At 37.2% G+C, this 20101-nt stretch overlaps 2 protein-coding genes and 1 long non-coding RNA gene across 3 annotated transcripts in view; 2 read left to right on the top strand and 1 right to left on the bottom strand.

Moving 5' to 3' along the window:
- LOC126234389 (cyclic nucleotide-gated cation channel beta-1) overlaps window positions 1–8086 on the top strand; it is a 181330-nt gene extending 173244 nt beyond the window's left edge. Inside the window, exon 15 of the mRNA XM_049943076.1 lies at window positions 7555–8086. Within this exon, the coding sequence (XP_049799033.1) occupies window positions 7555–7803 (249 nt within the window). The 3' untranslated portion in view covers window positions 7804–8086. The remainder of the gene's footprint in view (window positions 1–7554) is intronic.
- A 317-nt stretch (window positions 8087–8403) lies between these two features.
- LOC126236119 (uncharacterized) lies at window positions 8404–13958 on the top strand. The gene is made up of 2 exons (XR_007544872.1): window positions 8404–9539; window positions 9655–13958. It is a non-coding gene; the product is annotated as an uncharacterized LOC126236119 (long non-coding RNA).
- Window positions 13959–18868: 4910 nt separating this feature from the next.
- The window catches only part of LOC126235010 (uncharacterized), a 32337-nt gene continuing 31104 nt past the window's right edge, over window positions 18869–20101 (bottom strand). Inside the window, exon 3 of the mRNA XM_049943745.1 lies at window positions 18869–19001. Within this exon, the coding sequence (XP_049799702.1) occupies window positions 18869–19001 (133 nt within the window). The remainder of the gene's footprint in view (window positions 19002–20101) is intronic.

The raw sequence follows: 20101 nt of genomic DNA, 5'->3' as shown, positions 1-20101 counted from the left end.
AGATTCAGTTGTGGGTAAAGAAGGTGATAGACTTTGGTTTATTGGTAGAATACTGGGGAAGTCCAATCAGTCTACAAAGGAGATTGGTTACAAATCACTAGTGTGACTGGTATTTATTTATTTATTTTATTTATCCATCCATTGACAATAAATATTGTATGGATGTTGTCAAGGGTACATGTAAGCCATTTCAAAGAAATTGGACACAAACAATATATACATAAAAAAGTACAAAACAAAATAATACAATGAAGTTAATAATAATACAATGAAATTAATATAGATTAGATTAGATTAGATTTACTTTCATTCCAATTGATCCGTAGTGAGGAGGTCCTCCAGGATGTGGAACATGTCAGAAAAACAACAATACGTGACAAATATTTACAACTAAAACAAATAAGCTAATGTACCATTCCACAGGTCCCAAGTGGAATGATCGTCATTTTTTAATGAACACTAAGAGTCATTTTACAAATACTAATGCACTGAATTTAAAATAAAAAAGTTTTTTTATTTATGTACAAGGTAATACAACTACTGTAATACTTATTTACAATGAACACATTACTGCACTGAAATGGTGCAGAAGTTAGATTATACTAACACACACACACACACACACAAATTTTCAATGAACACATTACTGCACTGAAATTGTGCAGAAGTTATGTTGTACTTATATACAAATCAGTTGGTTTTACTAATAAATTCATCAATGGAGTAGAAGGAGTTGGCCACCAATAAATCCTTTAGGCTTCTCTTAAACTGAATTTCATCGGTTGTTAAGATTTTTATGGCTGCTGGCAAGTTATTGAAAATGTGTGTTCCTGAATAATGCACACCTTTTTGTACAAGACTAAGTGACTTTAAATCCTTGTGAAGATTATTCTTATTTCTAGTATTGATTCCATGAATTGAGCTGTTGGTTTGAAAAAGTGATATATTTTTAGTGACAAATTTCATTAAGGAATAAATATATTGGGAAGCAGTAGTTAGTATCCCTAGTTCCCTAAACAGGCTTCTGCAGGATGTTCTTGAGTTCACACCACATATAACTCTTACTGCATGTTTTTGTGCCCGGAAAACTTTAGCTTGGCTTGATGAATTACCCCAAAAAATAATCCCATATGACATTATGGAATGAAAGTAAGCATAGTATGCCAGCTTTTTCATTTTTATATCCCCTATGTCTGACAAAATTCGCATTGCAAACAGAGATTTGTTAAGACGCTTCAGCAGTTCTGTGGTGTGCTCCTCCCAGTTGAATTTATTATCAAGCTGTAATCCCAAGAATTTAACACTGTCCACTTCTTCTATCTTCTTGTCACTGTATGTTAGACATATACTCTTGGGACACCCCTTACAAGTTCTGAACTGCATATAGTGTGTTTTTTCAAAGTTTAGTGACAAAGAATTGGATAGGAACCAGTGATTAATGTCCACAAATATTTTATTGGCTGATCTTTCTAAGATTACACTTGATTTGCTATTTATTGCAATGTTTGTATCATCGGCAAACAAAACAAACTTGGCATCTGGTAATGTTACTGATGAAAGGTCATTGATATACACAAGAAAAAGTAAGGGCCCCAAAATGGAACCTTGTGGGACCCCACATGTAATTAGTTCCCAGTTGGATGATGCCTGATAGCTTGATACATGTCTCTTTCCTAATAACACCCTTTGTTTTATGCCAGAGATATAAGATTTGAACCATTTTGCAGCATTTCCTGTTATACTATAATATTCTAGTTTACTTAAAAGGATATTGTGATTTACACAGTCAAATGCCTTTGACAGATCACAAAATATACCAGTTGCCTGCAGTTTTTTGTCTAATGAATTAAGCACATTTTCACTGTAAGTTTATAGCCTATATACATCCCTGCTTGTTATTTTAAATGCATAGTCTGTTTTTCATAAAGCTTTAGTTTTGTCCTCCCTAAAGTCATATACACAACACTGCTTAAGTATATATTTACATCACACAACAGCTGTCCTTTAAGTATGTAAATGTAAAGAATGATTAGGTAATGAATGATTAGTTACAGGTAGAGTATTTTGCCTTTATAAATATCATCAGAAAAAATTTATTGACCTACATAGTCATTTACAGAATAAAAACATTGTTCTACTAGAAATTTTTTAAATTCTGTGTTAAATTTGTTATCTTCTAACTGCCTGATGTTGACTAGCAGTGCATTGTACAGTTTTGCACTGATATGGCTCACATGCCTTTGTGTATTCGTTCTTCTTGTTCGCTGAGTATGGAGTGCTGCGCTATTACGGGTATTGTAGTTATGAAAGTCGGCATTTGTCTGAAAATCTGCAATGTGGGTCCTGACATACAATACACATTTGCATATGTATAATGATGGTATAGTAAGTATTCTAAGCTTTTTGAATATGGGTTTGCAGTGTGTCTGTGGATGACTGTGAGTTATTATTCGGATGGCCCTCTTCGGCAACAAAAAAATTTGTTTTAGGCGCCCTGTTGTGGAACCCCAAAATATTATTCCGTTTGGGGCAAGAGATTGAAACTAGCTGAAATATGCCATTCTGGCACACTCTGAGGTACACACATTTACCATAATTCTGAGGGCAAAACAGGCTGAATTAAGTTTCTGTGCAAGTTTTATTACGTGGTCATTGAAATTTAAGTTTTCATCCACATGAATCCCCAGCAATTTTGTGTGTGTCACTCTGTCTAAGGCTTTGTCACCCCACACCAGATCGAGATTTACATTTTGACATCTTTTCCCAAACTTTATTTACATTCAATGTCAACCTGTTTGCATTGAACCAAGTGTGGATGTAATTTAGTACTTTATCAGCAGTTGTTGGTAGCAATTGCTTTGGTGCACTTTACTATCACTCTAGTATCATCTGCAAATATTATTGCTTTGGCTGCATCATCTGAGGTGTGAAAATCATTTATATAGACAAGAAACAATATGGGCCCTAGGATGCTGCCTTGTGGTACTCTTATTTCCACATTTTTTGCCTCTGATACTGAATTTATTTTGTGGTTGGAGTAAGTTGATGTCAGTCCTACAACCTGTGTTCTGTTTTTTAGGTATGATTCAAACCAATTTTTCCCTATCCCATGTATACCCAACACTTCCAATATTATTAAAAGAATGTCCTGGTTCACAGTGTCAAAAGCTTTTGAGAGGTCTAAATTTACTCCTACTACACTATAAGCTTTTTCTAGATTTTTGATTATTTGTTCAGTGTAGTACATTCTACATCTACATCCATACTCTGCAAGCCACCTGACGGTGTGTGGCAGAGGGTACCCTGAGTACCTCTATCGGTTCTCCCTTCTATTCCAGTCTCGTAACGTTCGAGGAAAGAAGGATTGTCGGTATGCTTCTGTGTGGGCTCTAATCTCTCTAATTTTATCCTCATGGTCTCCTTGCGGGATATACATAGGAGGGAGCAATATACTGCTTGACTCTTCGGTGAAGGTATGTTCTCGAAACTTTAACAAAAGCCCGTACCGAGCTACTGAGCATCTCTCCCGCAGAGTCTTCCACTGGAGTTTATCTATCATCTCCATAACGCTTTCGCGATTACTAAATGATCCTGTAACGAAGCGCGCTGCTCTCCGTTGGATCTTCTCTATCTCTTCTATCAACCCTATCTGGTACGGATCCCACACTGCTGAGCAGTATTCAAGCAGTGAGCGAACAAGCGTACTGTAACCTACTTCCTTTGTTTTCGGATTGCATTTCCTTAGGATTCTTCCAATGAATCTCAGTCTGGCATCTGCTTTACCGACGATCAACTTTATATGATCATTCCATTTTAAATCACTCCTAATGCATACTCCCAGATAATTTATGGAATTAACTGCTTCCAGTTGCTGACCTGCTATTTTGTAGCTAAATGATAAGGGATCTATCTTTCTATGTATTCGCAGCACATTACACTTGTCTACATTGAGATTCAATTGCCATTCCCTGCACCATGCGTCAATTCTCTGCAGATCCTCCTGCATTTCAGTACAATTTTCCATTGTTACAACCTCTCGATACACCACAGCATCATCTGCAAAAAGCCTCAGTGAACTTCCGATGTCATCCAAAAGGTCATTTATGTATATTGTGAATAGCAATGGTCCTATGACACTACCCTGCGGCACACCTGAAATCACTCTTACTTCGGAAGACTTCTCTCCATTGAGAATGACATGCTGCATTCTGTTATCTAGGAACTCTTCAATCCAATCACACAATTGGTCTGATAGTCCATATGCTCTTACTTTGTTCATTAAACGACTGTGGGGAACTGTATCGAATGCCTTGCGGAAGTCAAGAAACACAGCATCTACCTGTGAACCCGTGTCAATGGCCCTCTGAGTCTCGTGGACGAATAGCGCGAGCTGGGTTTCGCATGACCGTCTTTTTCGAAACCCATGCTGATTCCTACAGAGTAGATTTCTAGTCTCCAGAAAAGTCATTATACTCTAACATAATACGTGTTCCAAAATTCTACAACTGATCGACGTTAGAGATATAGGTCTATAGTTCTGCACATCTGTTCGACGTCCCTTCTTGAAAACGGGGATGACCTGTGCCCTTTTCCAATCCTTTGGAACGCTACGCTCTTCTAGAGATCTACGGTACACCGCTGCAAGAAGGGGGGCAAGTTCCTTCGCGTACTCTGTGTAAAATCGAACTGGTATCCCATCAGGTCCAGCGGCCTTTCCTCTTTTGAGCGATTTTAATTGTTTCTCTATCCCTCTGTCATCTATTCCGATATCTACCATGTTGTCATCTGTGCGACAATCTAGAGAAGGAACTACAGTGCACTCTTCCTCTGTGAAACAGATTTGGAAAAAGACATTTAGTATTTCGGCCTTTAGTCTGTCATCCTCTGTTTCAGTACCATTTTGGTCACAGAGTGTCTGGACATTTTGTTTTGATCCACCTACCGCTTTGACATAAGACCAAAATTTCTTAGGATTATCTGACAAGTCAGTACATAGAACTTTACTTTCGAAGTCATTGAACGCCTCTCGCATAGCCCTCCTCACACTACATTTTGCTTCGCGTAGTTTTTGTTTGTCTGCAAGGCTTAGGCTATGTTTATGTTTGCTGTGAAGTTCCCTTTGCTTCCGCAGCAGTTTTCTAACTCGGTTGTTGTACCACGGTGGCTCTTTTCCATCTCTTACGATCTTGCTTGGCACATACTCATCTAACGCATATTGTACGATGGTTTTGAACTTTGTCCACTGATCCTCAACACTATCTATACTTGAGACAAAACTTTTGTGTTGAGCCGTCAGGTACTCTGTAATCTGCTGTTTCGGCATTTTTACATGCTTGGAAGCCATGCTGATTTCTGTCTAGTAAATTATGGTCATTTAGATATTTGTTGATTCGTTGCTTCATCAGTTTTTCTAATATTTTTGAAAATGCTGGGAGGAGAGATATTGGGCGATAGTTTTTTACCTTATACTTGTCGCCGTTTTTAAATAATGGCTTCACTTTTGAAATTTTCAGCCTTTCTGGAAAAGCTCCTTCACTGAATGATGAATTGGCTATGTGTGCAAAGGGCTTTGCGATTTGTGGTGCTGTCCTTGTTATGACTGACACAGGCACCTCATCTATGCCAGCCGACATTTTGGGTTTCAAGCTTTGTATCACTTTCAACACTTCACCCTCATTTGTTGGCTCTACCCTCATCCTACAAGCTGTTTTTGGATATTCAGGTTTTTCTTCATTTGTAAATTTTAAGCTTAATGACGTTGTTGCTTTTATGAAATAATTGTTAATATAATTTGGCAAATCTTGTTTATTAATATTGACATTTTTTTAAATTTTTGAGGCTAATGTCCTGGTTTCAGTCTTCACAATACCCCATATGGCTTTTGATTTGTTTTCAGACTGTCTTAAAAAACTGGTACTAGAATACTGCTCAAGTGTGTGGGACCTGTATCAGATAGGACTAACAGGGAATATTGAACATATGCAGAGAAGAGCAGCACAAATGGTCACAGGTTTGTTTAATCCATGGAAAAGTGTCACAGAGATACTGAAGGAACTGAACTAGAAGACTCTTGAAGATATATTAAAACTATCCTGAAGAAGTCTGTTAATAATGTTCCAAGAACCATCTTTAAATAATTACTCTAGCAATATACTATAACCCCCCATGTGTTGCTCACATAGGGTCCGCGAGGATAAGATTAGAATAATTACAGCATGCACAGAGGCATTCAAACAATCATTCTTCTTGTGTTCCATATGTGAACAGGACAGGAAGAAACCCTAATAAGTGGTACAGTGAGATGTATCCTCTGCCATGCATCTCCAGTGGGTTGCAGAGTGCAGATATAGATGTAGATGAAAAACTGTACCTAACTCTCAGAACTTGTAAATTTCTTCCTCAGGGTGGAAATAGGGATAATCTGGGAAAAGCTGGAAAAAAGGGGCAACTCATTCAGACTGCAGGTTGAGAGGGTCCCACCTGTTGGGAGGATGAGGGGAAACAAAGATGAAGACAAGATTTTAGAAGGAGTAACTCAAAGATATTACGTCGATATGCACTGTACCAGCTTCAATCCTGAAGTGGTAGAATAACAGGGTAAGAAGTATAGACAGGTTAAAGAGGAAGAGATATGAGTAGTGTAATGAAGGGAAAAGTGGAAAATGTGGGATAGGGATTGGGGAGAGAACAAACAGAAAGATGAGAATAGTAAAGTTTTGAAATTACTGTACTTTTTAAAAATTTTGTTGTCTTATCTACACTCCTAACTTTTTGTTTCCTCTGTTCCCTTTCCTCTTTCATTTTACTCGTAATTGTACTATTCATTTCACTTTGTATTTACAACTGAAGGATCAACAGCTGTTTTTCTTTTAATGATCATTCTTGCTAATCTTATTGTGTCAAATTTACACAGAGGGAGTGCAAATAGTTTATAGAAAATTTGTTACAGTTAAGTAGATTCTAAAAACTCAAGCTACAACTTGATTTGTTTCACCTGACTGAAAGATCAGTTAATTATGACATTACTGGAACATGGTGAGTGGATAATTTAAATTGTTTGTAGTCCTAAACATAAAAATGAACCACGAATGGCCAATATTATTCAGGCACAGCTGTGTTCATTTTTTGAAGTCCCTGAACTACCTTTAAAGTAGATACATTGTAGAGCCATCAATAATAGGATGAACTGTTGCATACAACTTGATGGAGACTACTTTGAGAAAAAGTGAAAATAAAAGTTAAATCTTTAATTACTTTTCTAAAATTCTCAGAGTGGCTCTCATAATCTTGTGTTTTGTCAGTAGCATTTATTCATAGACTATTCCTAGAACTACCAAGAATTAAAAACAATGTTAAATTGAAAGTGGAAAGAAAGTTAAGTTGTAACATAACTGAAAATGTGTTTTAAAGAACTGCTAAAAAGTTAGCTGCAGATAATGGACTAGAGGCAAGTTGACCTGCATCCAGGTGAAAACAGACACCAAGTAAATTTCTAAATGTAACTGGAAAGATATGTGGAAAATAAATTAAGTATAAATATACTTGTCTTTTCAGGTGATGGGTCATCTTGATATATCAACTAGTCTCATTGGTCGCAGCCCGAAACAGAGTAAAGAGGAATCACAAGAGGCAGTAACGACAGACAAGCAGCAGTGCAAGAACAGCAACAGTGAGCAGGAACACCAGACTCTGGGGTGCAGTTGTAGTGCAGGCAGTGAGAATGCTGGAGGCTGTAACAGTGTGAGTCCAGCCGACAAGACCTTTGAGTGTAGAGTGACTGTACACAGAGAGATGAGTCAGTAGTCCTAGGAGGTGAAATGCATTTATTACTATACAGTCACTTGGCGACTTCACCTTACATCATCACTACCAGCAGCATCCTTTCTTATTCATTGCCCACAAAATGCTCTAAAAGAAGATATTGAGCATACAGTGTATGTTTGGGAAATGGCTAGTTCCTTTTGCATTGTATTTACTGTATACAAAATTCTATTATTGTTTTGCAAAGAATAGTATCTCTTTTAGAAGGGACTTTCAACCACAATTTTTCCCTGTCATATGTCTGGGATACCTTTTCTATTCTGTAAGACACATTGTAACTCTGACTGCATGATTGATATATTTTGATCGTATGCACATTTTATTTTCATTCTTGCAGTTCGATATCCTATTCTGTATGTGTTTATTATGCATTGTTCAGCCTTTTACATCATTTGAGGTGTTTAGATGCAGAACCCAACATTTCCACTTTTGATCAGAATAGTAATTATGTTTCTCCATCAGCTATCTGTACTTACAGCATACTGTTTCAGTAAAAGACTAATTCTATATGAAACTAGGGGGACTCGCTTGGTTTATTCATAACAAGAGATAAATACAGGATGCTCCTCAGAAACTGTGCAAGTTATCTTAATTCCGTATTATGAAGTGAAGTCCAGTCCAGTCCATCCCATACCAAAGTCCTACCTATAGCAAATAGTCTACAATATAAACATCTTAGACAAACTGATAACACACTTGCTGTGCTTTCCACAAATCACATCACAACTTACTTAGACCAGTCCTGGGCTGGCTTATATCCCGTATTCTGATATAATGTTGTGGGCACTCCCAATGACAAACATCCTCTGGGTAGTGGCACCACAGCAGTCAACACTAACGAGCCAGCTAGTCCGGTTTTTTTCTAGCCACACCTCGTATACACCATGGACCTGTGGCAAATGGAGATCATTCTGTGGATCCAGGTTGTGTGGTCTCAAACTGTCTGGTCCACACCAGGGTGCCCACCCAAAAGTGAGAGGCCTGGGAATAACAGCAGTAGGTTCTGAATATCCAAGAGATTGTTGTGAGAGTGAATTTAAAGCTTTTCTGCCAGGCTGTAAGTTGTTAGGAAACTGCTGATGGCATTAGATGTAGTGTTAGACATAATTTCCTTTAGGAGCTGAGGGGTTTTGCTGTATGACAGAGAGACCACATGATACAGTATGGTATGAACTTTTTGAATCCCAATGTGGGTGCAAAATCATTCGAATTCATAGGAGGTAAACATCATCCCATTACCAGAAACCAAGGTATGTGGGCAGTGTTAGCCTCCAAGGGTAAAGATTTTTCCAAGGCTGCCATAATAGTGGTTTTGTGATCTGTGGCATGTAGAAGATAAAAGGGAACTGTTACAAGCAATCAGTCATGACCTACCACATGGAGCCCAAAAATGGACCAAATGGATAAGCTCCCGTGACTCCACAGATTGGACCAGGGAGAGAACTCCTGGGGAGTTACAGCTTGATGCGACTGACAAGTGGAGCTTCGATCGACCAGATCCATGATGTTACAGTCAATGTTTGACCACAATATATGTTGTCATACCAAACTTTTCATCCAGCACTTTCATTAATGGCCAATGTGCAGAAGGCACAGCACTTACAGCCAAAGAGGTGGAGGAATCGGGATGCAGCAATGGTTCTCATCCAAGACTCACAACAGAACCCCTTGGTTTAAGTGTAGTTGATGCTGTCATGGCCAGTAGGAATGAAATTCAGGTCTGGGAGGCATGTCTGGCAACCTGTGTTGTACAAAATGGGCAAGACTGTATAATATTCTTGCAGGTGGCAGCTGCAACATCATGCTGTCATAGCCAGCGGGAATGAAATTCAGGTCTGGGAGGCATGTCTGGCCATCTGTGTTGTACAAAATGGGCAAGACTGTACAATATTCTTGCAGGTGGCAGCTGCAACATCATGATGTGTTTATGAAAAGGTTGAAATGAGTGAATCTATATCTGTGTAAAGCTGGAAAAAACAGCAATTCATTTTGGTCAAAGGCTGGGTTGGACCCAAGGGAAATTGGGATAGCATGTCTATGTTTGTGTGTTACATTACTGCTCAATAGTGGATAGAATAACGAAAATAAGACAATAATAGCACTCAACTCTGGAGGCATGATGCTTGAGTCTGAAGATGATGTGCAACAAATGATGATCTGTGTTGAGATAGAATTTCTGTCCACAAAGAAATAATTGAAGTTTGTGAGCTGCATAAATGACAGTGATGGCCTCCTGCTCCGTTTAATAATGGCATTGCTGGGCAGTGGATAGGGTCTTAGAAGCATATAATATATGACACTCAGTGCTGTTGGGATATTTGAGGCAGGAATGAGCAAATACTATGGGACTGCATGTCAGTTGCTGCTAACAGAGATCAGCAGCGTATGTTGTTTAACATGATGTGCACTTAAGACAATCTTTTGAAGCCTGGAAAGCTTCTTCACAGAAAAGTGATCATTCAGAACATCACCTTGGCATCATAGCTGGTTCAGTGAGTATGGTAGCTCTGCTAAGTCTGTATTGAATCAGGCATAATAGTTGATCTTATGTAGAAGTCTTTTATATTTGTGGGGGGCTGCATTTTATCAATCACTGCTGAATACTCTCTTGTTGGTTCTAGTCCATTTGCCAAAGGTTTAAACCTTAAATATTTCAAGGAAGACTGCATGAAAGAGCACTTGCACAGTCTGCATTTCAGTCATTTTGTTGCAACCATCTGGAGCAAAACCTTGAGATTGTGAAGGTGATCCTCCGGAGCTGCACTTGCAACCAAAATATTGTCAAAGTATGCTGCTCAGTTGGGAACACCTTGTAATAATTGATGCATAAAATGCTGACATATGACGGGGATGAAGACATTTTGAAAGGTAACTAATTATAATGGCAAAGACTATATGGCATATTTAGCAGTAAATGCAGTTGTGATGCTGCATCCAAGCAGATTTGAAAATATGCCAGTACAATGTTACTTTTACTGAGTAAAGTATGATGGCCTAATTTTGAAGAGAGTTCAACCAGGGTCATAAGAGGACAAGATTCCACTTCAACTTGTACGTTTATCATTACTTTAAAATCACCCCCAAAATCTCAACATGTCATTCAGTCATTCATTCACTTCTGTGTCCAGACAGAATTTCCAGAAAATAGCAATTCTGATGACCTTGTTATTTGCCTTGATCAAGTTCCATATTGTACAAGGCTGTTCCTGTAGAGGGCATATGAGCAAGTGGCCTGAATCTTGTGTTGTTTTGCACTCGCAGGACATGCCTCAATAAGCTGGAAGGATGCCACATTTTTGCATGTAGGTCTTGCAGTGGGAATACCCACCATAAGATGATTATGTGATACCATAACAGATTAGGGCAGATTGCTTCCTGAGGTTAGCTTTTCCTTTGTGGAGATGTGTGGTGATGTGATGTGGTTAGATTCCAGTATCCCATCCAATGGCTGAGTCCTCGCAATGCAGCTCTTTCTAGATTTCAGCTTGATGACTGAGCAGCAACAGTCCTTCTGACACCTATTCCAACAATCAGGTAGAGTTTGTTAATTGGAGCTGGCTTTGTACATCCCAACAGGATTCAGACAGCGTCATTGACTGCAGTGTCAACCTGTTTGGTGTGAACATATGCATACTGTATAGCTGACACATATAAAACAAGAGCAGAAGTTCTCAGGATGTGAGGACTAGCTCCATAGGTGGTGGCTATGTTCCTTGCACTGACCATCAGCCTGGTATTGTAGCAATGCTTCTTGAAAGACGGTGTACAGTAAAAGTAACAGCCTGATATACAGGTGTTGGGCAGAGTTGAAGGCTTACCTTCCCATGTGATGTCGAGTCTACACTAGGCTTCCCTATTCCATATGTGCACATCTGAGTCTTGTTTGGATTTCACCTTAGATGATTGACCTCATAGTACACGTCAAGCTTATCCAAAGATGTAGTCAGCTTTTTTTCTTTGTCTACAAACATTGTCCCATGGGCAGCCACTGGTGTATCATCAGCTTAGATGACATGCTTGAAGTGTTCTTTAATGAGCTGACATTGGTGTAAATATTAACAAGCACAAGAGTGAGCACACTGCCTTGAAGTAGGTCATTCTTTTGCATTCACCATCTGCTTTTCTTAACCTGGAGAAAGATCCAGTATCTTCTATTCTGCAGGAGACTGCCTGTGAGGGATGTTAGTTGTTAATCACTGGTGAATTGGTAAATTTTTGTTGCCACTACTTTTGTAAAAAAGTTACATATGGACTAGTGAAGGCTCACCTGGTTTATTAACAACTAGAAAAAAATACAAGATGCTCCTTGAAAACAGTGCATGCTATCTTAAGTCTGAATTACATAGCAAAATCTAGTCCACTTTGTTCAAATTCTGGTTATGACAAACAGAGGCCACAATATCAACACTTTAGTCAAAACAGTAACACAATCACTGCGCAGTCCACAGATTATACCTCGACTGACTCAGACCAGTCCTGTGCAGGCTTATACAATAGTCTGGTACAATCTTGTCAGAGAGTGCTCCTGACAACAAGTGTCCTCTGGGTAGTTGTACCACAGTTGTCGACAGTAACATTGGACCAGATATTTGTTTTCCATAGTGACATCAGGTGGCACCATTACTATTGTCATAGGGTAAAATTCCATTTAATTTAGTTATTGTAATGGGCATTCAGTTCTGGCAGTTTGAGTGTTTGTTGAGGTCTATGTACGGTAATAATATAAAAAGCAAATAAGACAGAACTTTGCAACACTGATTTATTTTACCATGACAAGTGTGGGTCATGCCTCTTAAAGATAATGTCTTACAATTTGTGTGAAAATCACCTTAGTGTGATGATAATATTTCTTATCCCAGATGATTACTATCTCCAAATTAATATGTAACATAAAATGTGTGGAGTATCTCTCTTGAACTCAAATACACAGTATATTTTATATTACTATATACAAAGAACACACACACACCACATAATACTGTAGTCATAACCAAGCCAGTGTAACTTGCGTGATGTTAGCCACTATCTGTAAATGGGGTTTCTCCCACAATACATCATTGCAAAATAAGTCTTTGATACAAAGAAATTTTGGCTACATGTGTTTGTTTTCCCCTCTGAGGTCCACAGTCATCAGAGATAAACAAGGGAAATTTGTTTCCACAACTCCTTAAGATCAGTCACAAAGAATTTGCTTTGAAATTGACTAGTTTGGAAACAAACCCAGAATTTTCTAAAATGGAAACAGTTATCATGAAGCTGCAATATCATCTTATTCAAGCTGCCATGAGAAAGATTTTGCTTAAAAATGTGCTAAAATTTTGATCCTCATAAAGCACAGAACTTTTTATTTTCATTTAGTGGTCTGAGATCACCAAGTTTTCTTCAAATATGACTAGATTTGGATTGATGAATAATCTATTTGCAGAACTAGCCTTGTTTCTGAGTAACTTATCAATTTAAGTTATAAACAGCTTTCATCTGTAATTATTTCTCCGTATTTAGTCAGCTCATTTAAGTATCAATGAATACAGCAAAAGATAATGCTGATTGCCTGAACTTTTGTTCCTGTACTTGAATTAACTGGTAGACTTGATATTGTGTTACATAGAGATATTGTTATGTTATTGTGTTTACTTTGTGTTACTGCTTTTCTAAGATGCTAATCAAATCAAATATGCTTCCATTCAAAATAAACTGGTTTCTTCTAGATCAAATACACAGAAATAATGAAAATTACTATATTGTTGGATCACTCATAAAACAATAGTAAGCACATAATGGCTTTTTATTCTGAGAAAGACATGTTTCATGTTGAAACATATATAAACAATGCACTGATTTTATCTGTGAAGATTAGTGTACAGAGGCAAGGTGAAGAATTGCAGAATACTGACACACAGACTTACATTATGGTATTACAAATCATAACTTTTACATCATAAGCTAAAAAAACTGTAAGAAATATATTATGCTAAATTATGAGGCATTAACATATGACATTGGAAATTGCAGACAGGAATAAGCAAATGTATTGTGTTACCAATATTAATGGTTGTTGCATGGAAAGTGCACTGTGTAGCAACTGAATTCCTTTTGTGTGTGTGTGTGTGTGTGTGTGTGTGTGTGTGTGTGTGTGTTTTAAGCTACATTATAGATCATCTTACTTTTCATTTTGGAAAAAAAAATGTTATCATAAACAACACTTTTTCAGTTGGTCATAGTCTGATTAATATACATTTTCATGCCAGTATCCAAACTCCACAATAATTTGTAAAAACACTGAAACACTTTTCAGTTAACAAAATTTAGATTGTATAGAGCACATCAAATAGCACACATATTTGTCACTTTTTGTGAGATAGTTGCTTTTCTTGTCTATGTTGTAGCTTTGCATTTAATCAGTAATAATACTTATTATTTAGTGTATCTGTTTTTAAGACAATAGCAAATCACTGTTAAAGCTGAAAATAAATGTGATATTTTTAAAATAAATATTATGTACAGAAATATTTATTGCCAAGTTGAAAAACTAGTAACTGAAAAAAATCTGAGTAGACAAGTTGGTATTTTCATAATTGTTGTTTAAATGATTATTAATGTAACTATGATCTGGACTGTAGAACCTAGTACAAATCTCTCAGAACAATCAAAGAAAATTATTCACAGCTGCAAAGCTATCATCTATGTCAAGCTTCCACTTGTGAAACATCTTAAACACTTATCTATTAAAAAGAGAAAAAGAAACAGATACTCTCCTTATGAATTAAATGACCACATGTTAAGTACAATACATTATACAGATAATTTATTTTTTGTCATGTTATTTTTTCAAGCAAGCAAGATCAGTTAGTATCGTTTTTTACATACAAATGTAACAACTCCTTATACAATCATCTTTTATGAAATTGATGGATTCTCCTAACTATGAAACAATTTATATCATGAGCAGATTTTTTTTAATCAGAGGAAGATACTATTTTTCACTTAAAAAGAAAAAAAAGAAAAAGAAGTCAGCTCACCTGTAGATGTAGAAAATTGCGTATTTCAGTGTTTACGAAAACCATAGGCCTAGGTATTCACTTACAACTGAACAAATTGTATGTGAATTGTTTCTCACAGTATATGCATGTCTTAACTCCCACAAGTACTTCTCAGTTTTTAATTTATTGAGCAAACAATTCCTAGGTTTGTTACAATGTGCTATGATTAATTATTACAGGAACTGTATGCACTGCAATTCCAAGGTTTCAAAAGTACAAGTTACAAAAGGCAGTAGATTATTATATATCTCTTCTTCATCCCTAAGATTCTTGAGATGGAAAAGAATAGCCACCCACCATTCCCAAATAGTTCGGAACAATAGGAAGTTGAGCTCGTGTGGAGACCTACTGGTACTCTCACCTTTAGAGTACCAGATGCCTATCAGCCAGCTGAGATAATGATCTTATTAATGCAATAGTGCATAGAACATATGTTATCCTTAATATTAATTGTATACTGCTGGCTATCCATTTTACGACACTAAGAAGTATAGCAAATGATGAACTCTTACTTATTTTGCACATATAGTATAGTAGAAAGAGTACATGATTAAAACACAGACTGCTTGGGTGTTTATTGGGTACCGAATTTAGTGCACAGAGCTGCCAACTCTGGCAGCAATGATGCTCCTAACACAGCAAGTTCAAATGAGCTGGTATGAGAGATTGTGCTGTATACTCAATGGCATCCCATCCCTTCACATGAGGTGCGGACCTGTATGACTAAGGTGAATGCAAAATAGGAACATTCACCATCCTTGGAGTCTCCAGACACACATATGTCCATTGTAGTGCTGTAACCACAACTGGGACTTGGGTGAAATGACAACTTGGCCCCACTTCTGTGTGCAGTGTTGTCTTTGGATATCATTGTTAGCATGCCTCTCTCTGCTGTTTCATCAAGAGAAAGCACAACAGTACTCACCATGCTGACTGTCTGTGGTGTTCCAGACATGGTCACACCATCTGTATGAGATTTATTCTATATTCATATGACAGTTGTGGGATCACTACCAATATGTGCAGCAGTATCACCGAACAGTGAACTGCAGTCTCAATAGGTCACAACTCTGCCACTTTCAAAGCTTGAAATGTGGTGTCCCTTCTTACACAAGGCACAGCATAACATTCTCACGTAATGACCCAAATTAAGTTGCAAATTATGAATGAGAAATTCACTGCTTAATGTTTACTTACATATGGAATGTAGATGGTGTTACTGCTACTTTGAGTGGTATAGCTGAAATGCTAATCATTTGTGGAACATTTTATGAACATTTGACATTTACTGCATGCTGTCTACATGGTGTTGCAATTTTAATGGCCAGCAATATATACCACAAGATGCATACAATAAGTAATGCAACACATTTTTGTTTCTGAAAACAGGTTGGTTTTATGCAGCATTCCAATATACCATATTGTTCCCCACTCATTTAATTACAAAATCTTAATTTTTCATCATAATCTCCATTCAATGCAATGACTATATGCCACCTTACTGAAAGCTGAGACTGGTTGAGACTGGAGCCAATGTCTTGCTGCATCAATAACTGTCTATCATCCACATACTGCTTCCTGCAGAGTGCATCCTTCATTAGGCCAAACAAATGGAAGTTGGAAAGTGTGATTTCCAGGATGCATGATGTAAGAGGAAGAACAGTCCACTGAAGTTTTGTGAGCTTCTCTCAGTTGTGCAGACCTGTATGAAGCCTTGTGTTATCATGGAGAAGTACTTTGTTTGCATTTTTGTGGCAATAAACACATTGAAGTCATTTCTTCAATTTTGCTGGGGGAAGCACAATACATTTCAGAGTTGATCATTGCACCATGAGGAGGGGCATCACAAAGAATAACCTCATAAGAATCCCAGAAGACCATTGCCATGAATTTACTGGCTGTGGGTGCAGCTTTGAAATTTTTCTTTGGGGGAGAGATGGTGTGGCACCACTGTACAGATTGCTGTTGTGTTTCCAGTTCAAAGTAATGAAGCCATGTTTCATCACCTGTGATGATGATCAACAAAATATTTGCTATGATCAGCCTCATAATGTACAAGCAATTCCACACAGATGGTTCTTCATTGCTCTGTATGATCTTCTCTTAGGAACCCAGTGGGCACACACCCCAACTGGTGGCTGAGTACCAACAGAGACATCCAATTGTACAGTGAGGTATTTGATTGTGATCCGTCGATCACCTCAAATGAGAGTGTCCACACGGTCCAACATTGCAGAAGTCACAGGTGTGTGTGGCTGGCCAATACATGGGAGATTTGACAGGTTTGTGTGACCTTATTGCAATGATACAGACACCTTGCCCAATGACTCATTGTACTTTTGTTCACTGCCAGGTCTCTGTAGACATTCTGCAAGCACCTGTGAATATCTGTGATGCTCTGTTTTTCTGCCGAAAGAAACTCATTGATAACTCTCTGCTTGGAATGCACCTCTGCTACAGACACCATTTTGAAGGCTATCGGAACTTAATGAAATATTCCCATTGCAGCCCCTATAGTTTCATGATGACTCACAACAAGTTCTGCAGTTTTTCAACTGAAACTGACCAACAAAGAGTGTGTTGCATTACTTATTGAACACCCTTCATATGTTTCAAACAAAGGGTTGCTATAAATATGTACAAGAAGAATGGTGAAATCTGAGACTTGTGAACTACTTGGAAATTGTGGTAATGGCAAATTCCAAAATTTATTCAATCTCTTGTAAGTATAAGTTACATTTTGCAAGCAATATCTTTCATAAGCCGACTATAGTTTTCCAGTGTTGTACCAATCAGTTAAACCATGTCATTTGTTTTACTCACAACTGAACCTGCATAATCATTTCACTTCATATCTTCTTGCACTGTTGCTCCAAAGCATTTGTATGACTTGACACACTCCGTGTTACATTAGTCATTAGGTCACATACTACTACAGTTTGTGAAGCGCACAGCTTTACATCTTTCTTCATTAATCTGTAGTTGGCATTGCATCAGACAGGGATTTCCCATAGTTTCTCTAAATAATTTAACACAAATACTGGGATAGTTTCTTTGATAATATCACTGTCAATACCCCGTACCCCTACCCCACTTCTCTTCACCTGTTTTCAAGTGAATTACTTTCTCATTTTTAAGGATTATGCCATAGATGAGATTATGGGAAACAGGAATACAGATAACTGTATATGCAACAAACTGTTCCCATAAATGTCTATTCATACATATATTTCAGCACAAAGAAAGATACATGTGTACACTGTACAAGGTACAAAGGCTGACTGGAACATTAACATGGCAGCTCATCAGAGCAGTTAGAGTTCAAACATCATGCTTTAAGTGGCTGATGTGACCTATGGACGGCACAAGATGTCAAATTCTAATTTATTGATACCTATTTTCTCTGGCACATAATCTGTATGTTGGATACAGGCAATAATAAAATAACAACTCAGACACCCTACTATGATAGCAAGAAGAGGTATGTGCATTGTTCCCAAAGTTAATTAGTGAGTACTGAATTCTCCATTTATCTAGCAGTTTGCTGTGATGAAACATATGAGTGAAATAAGGGAACATATAGCACACATTCCCATTTTATTAATGGAATCAACACTATACATTTAATATCAGATCCAACATATATTGTGTACAACTTTTGTAGGTTGCATTTATTTTCACAGGTGTTTTTGTCACTGTATCTATGTCTGCATTACATTAGTTATTATGTTAGCATATTACATAATAATACAATATTTTCTTAAAATTCTCATTTTAGGATATTTGAAGTTGCAGCCAATCACATTTAAAAACAATATATCCACTGATATATTTTCTTTATTGCTTGTGAAATACTAATTTATGCTTATATATAGTTCACAGTTACCAACATAGTAAATGTACTTGAGTCACAGCATAAAAATAATTTACATTATTTGGAACGTAGTGAATGCCCACTGAAGAATGGACAGGAGACACTCTTGAACTCATAACACTCAAGAGTATGTTCAGGATTCCTTCTCACCTAAGTCTTCAATGGTGATGGCGTACTTGTTGTGGAAACCACCCACATTGCTCTCCACCTCAGCATGACCATTAGGGTTCACCTGTGGGCCATTGCCAATTGTCTCTGTCTCCTCACTGGAAAAACCCACATAAAGGTTACATCACTGTAGGCAACAAATTTTCAGCAAAGAGCTACATGACAAATATTTGACATTTAACTTCTTTTGTTAGTGAAGCATTTGTGCCATTGAACATTTTGCTAAGGAATATTTCATCATCTTTATAAAGCCACATTTATGTGATCAATAATTGTATGTATGTGGCAGGACTTGGACATTTGGTGATGAAAATCCTACCACTGCTAACATCCTTTGCAAAAATTAACCATTAACCAAACTTTCTTCATAAACAATTTATCAGTCTGTGATGACAAAAGAAGAGTTATAAATGCACGTAAGGAGAATAAGATATGCCAGAGGAAGATTCAGGTTTGTACTTAGAAGAAATAAGAATATTTTGCATGGTTCTTTATGCTGCACAATATGTTTTTAAATCTGCAATATTAACTACCAGGTATTGTACTTGGTATCAAGTATGTGTTATTTTGAAAGAACAAAAATATAAAAATGTATATTGATGTCTTCTACCTATATTGTATGCAGGATCCCAGTAATTGTTATTTGTAACTGTATGACCTGTGATGTAATTCTCTTTAACTCACCACACTTTTCATGAATCTGAGGTTGATTGTGACCAATCAATTCATATGAAATACACTACTTCAGATAACAACTGCTTTGTTCATCATAAACTAAATTCTTTGTAGAAAAAGGTGGGTCTGATGTGGCATACCAGACACTCTTGGTCGCTACATAAAATGGCTTGAAATTATTCATACTTTTCCATATTCATCTTTTTGCTCCATTTACTTTATCAGCTTTCCTTGTCTGATTAAAGTTTTTGTATTTGGATTCTCTTTTAGAAATTATCACTAATGGTGCAAGAGGACACCACTGATCTTGATGTTGAAAGTCTTTTTAGAAATCCCTTTGAAGCAATACTTCATTTCTGACAAATAATCTCATATAAAAGATGAAGCTTTAATTACTATTAGTTATTTTAAACATCAGTAAAGACATGTCAGTAACTTTCATTATACTTTGCATAGGCAAAATCCAATTATAATTTCATTAATCCTCTGAGAAATTGTTTGATGTACAGGGGATAGGCAAAAT

The sequence above is a fragment of the Schistocerca nitens genome, chromosome 2 (assembly GCF_023898315.1).
Source record: "Schistocerca nitens isolate TAMUIC-IGC-003100 chromosome 2, iqSchNite1.1, whole genome shotgun sequence".
Taxonomy (NCBI): Eukaryota; Metazoa; Arthropoda; class Insecta; order Orthoptera; family Acrididae; genus Schistocerca; species Schistocerca nitens.
This window is presented reverse-complemented; position numbering and strand designations above follow the sequence as displayed.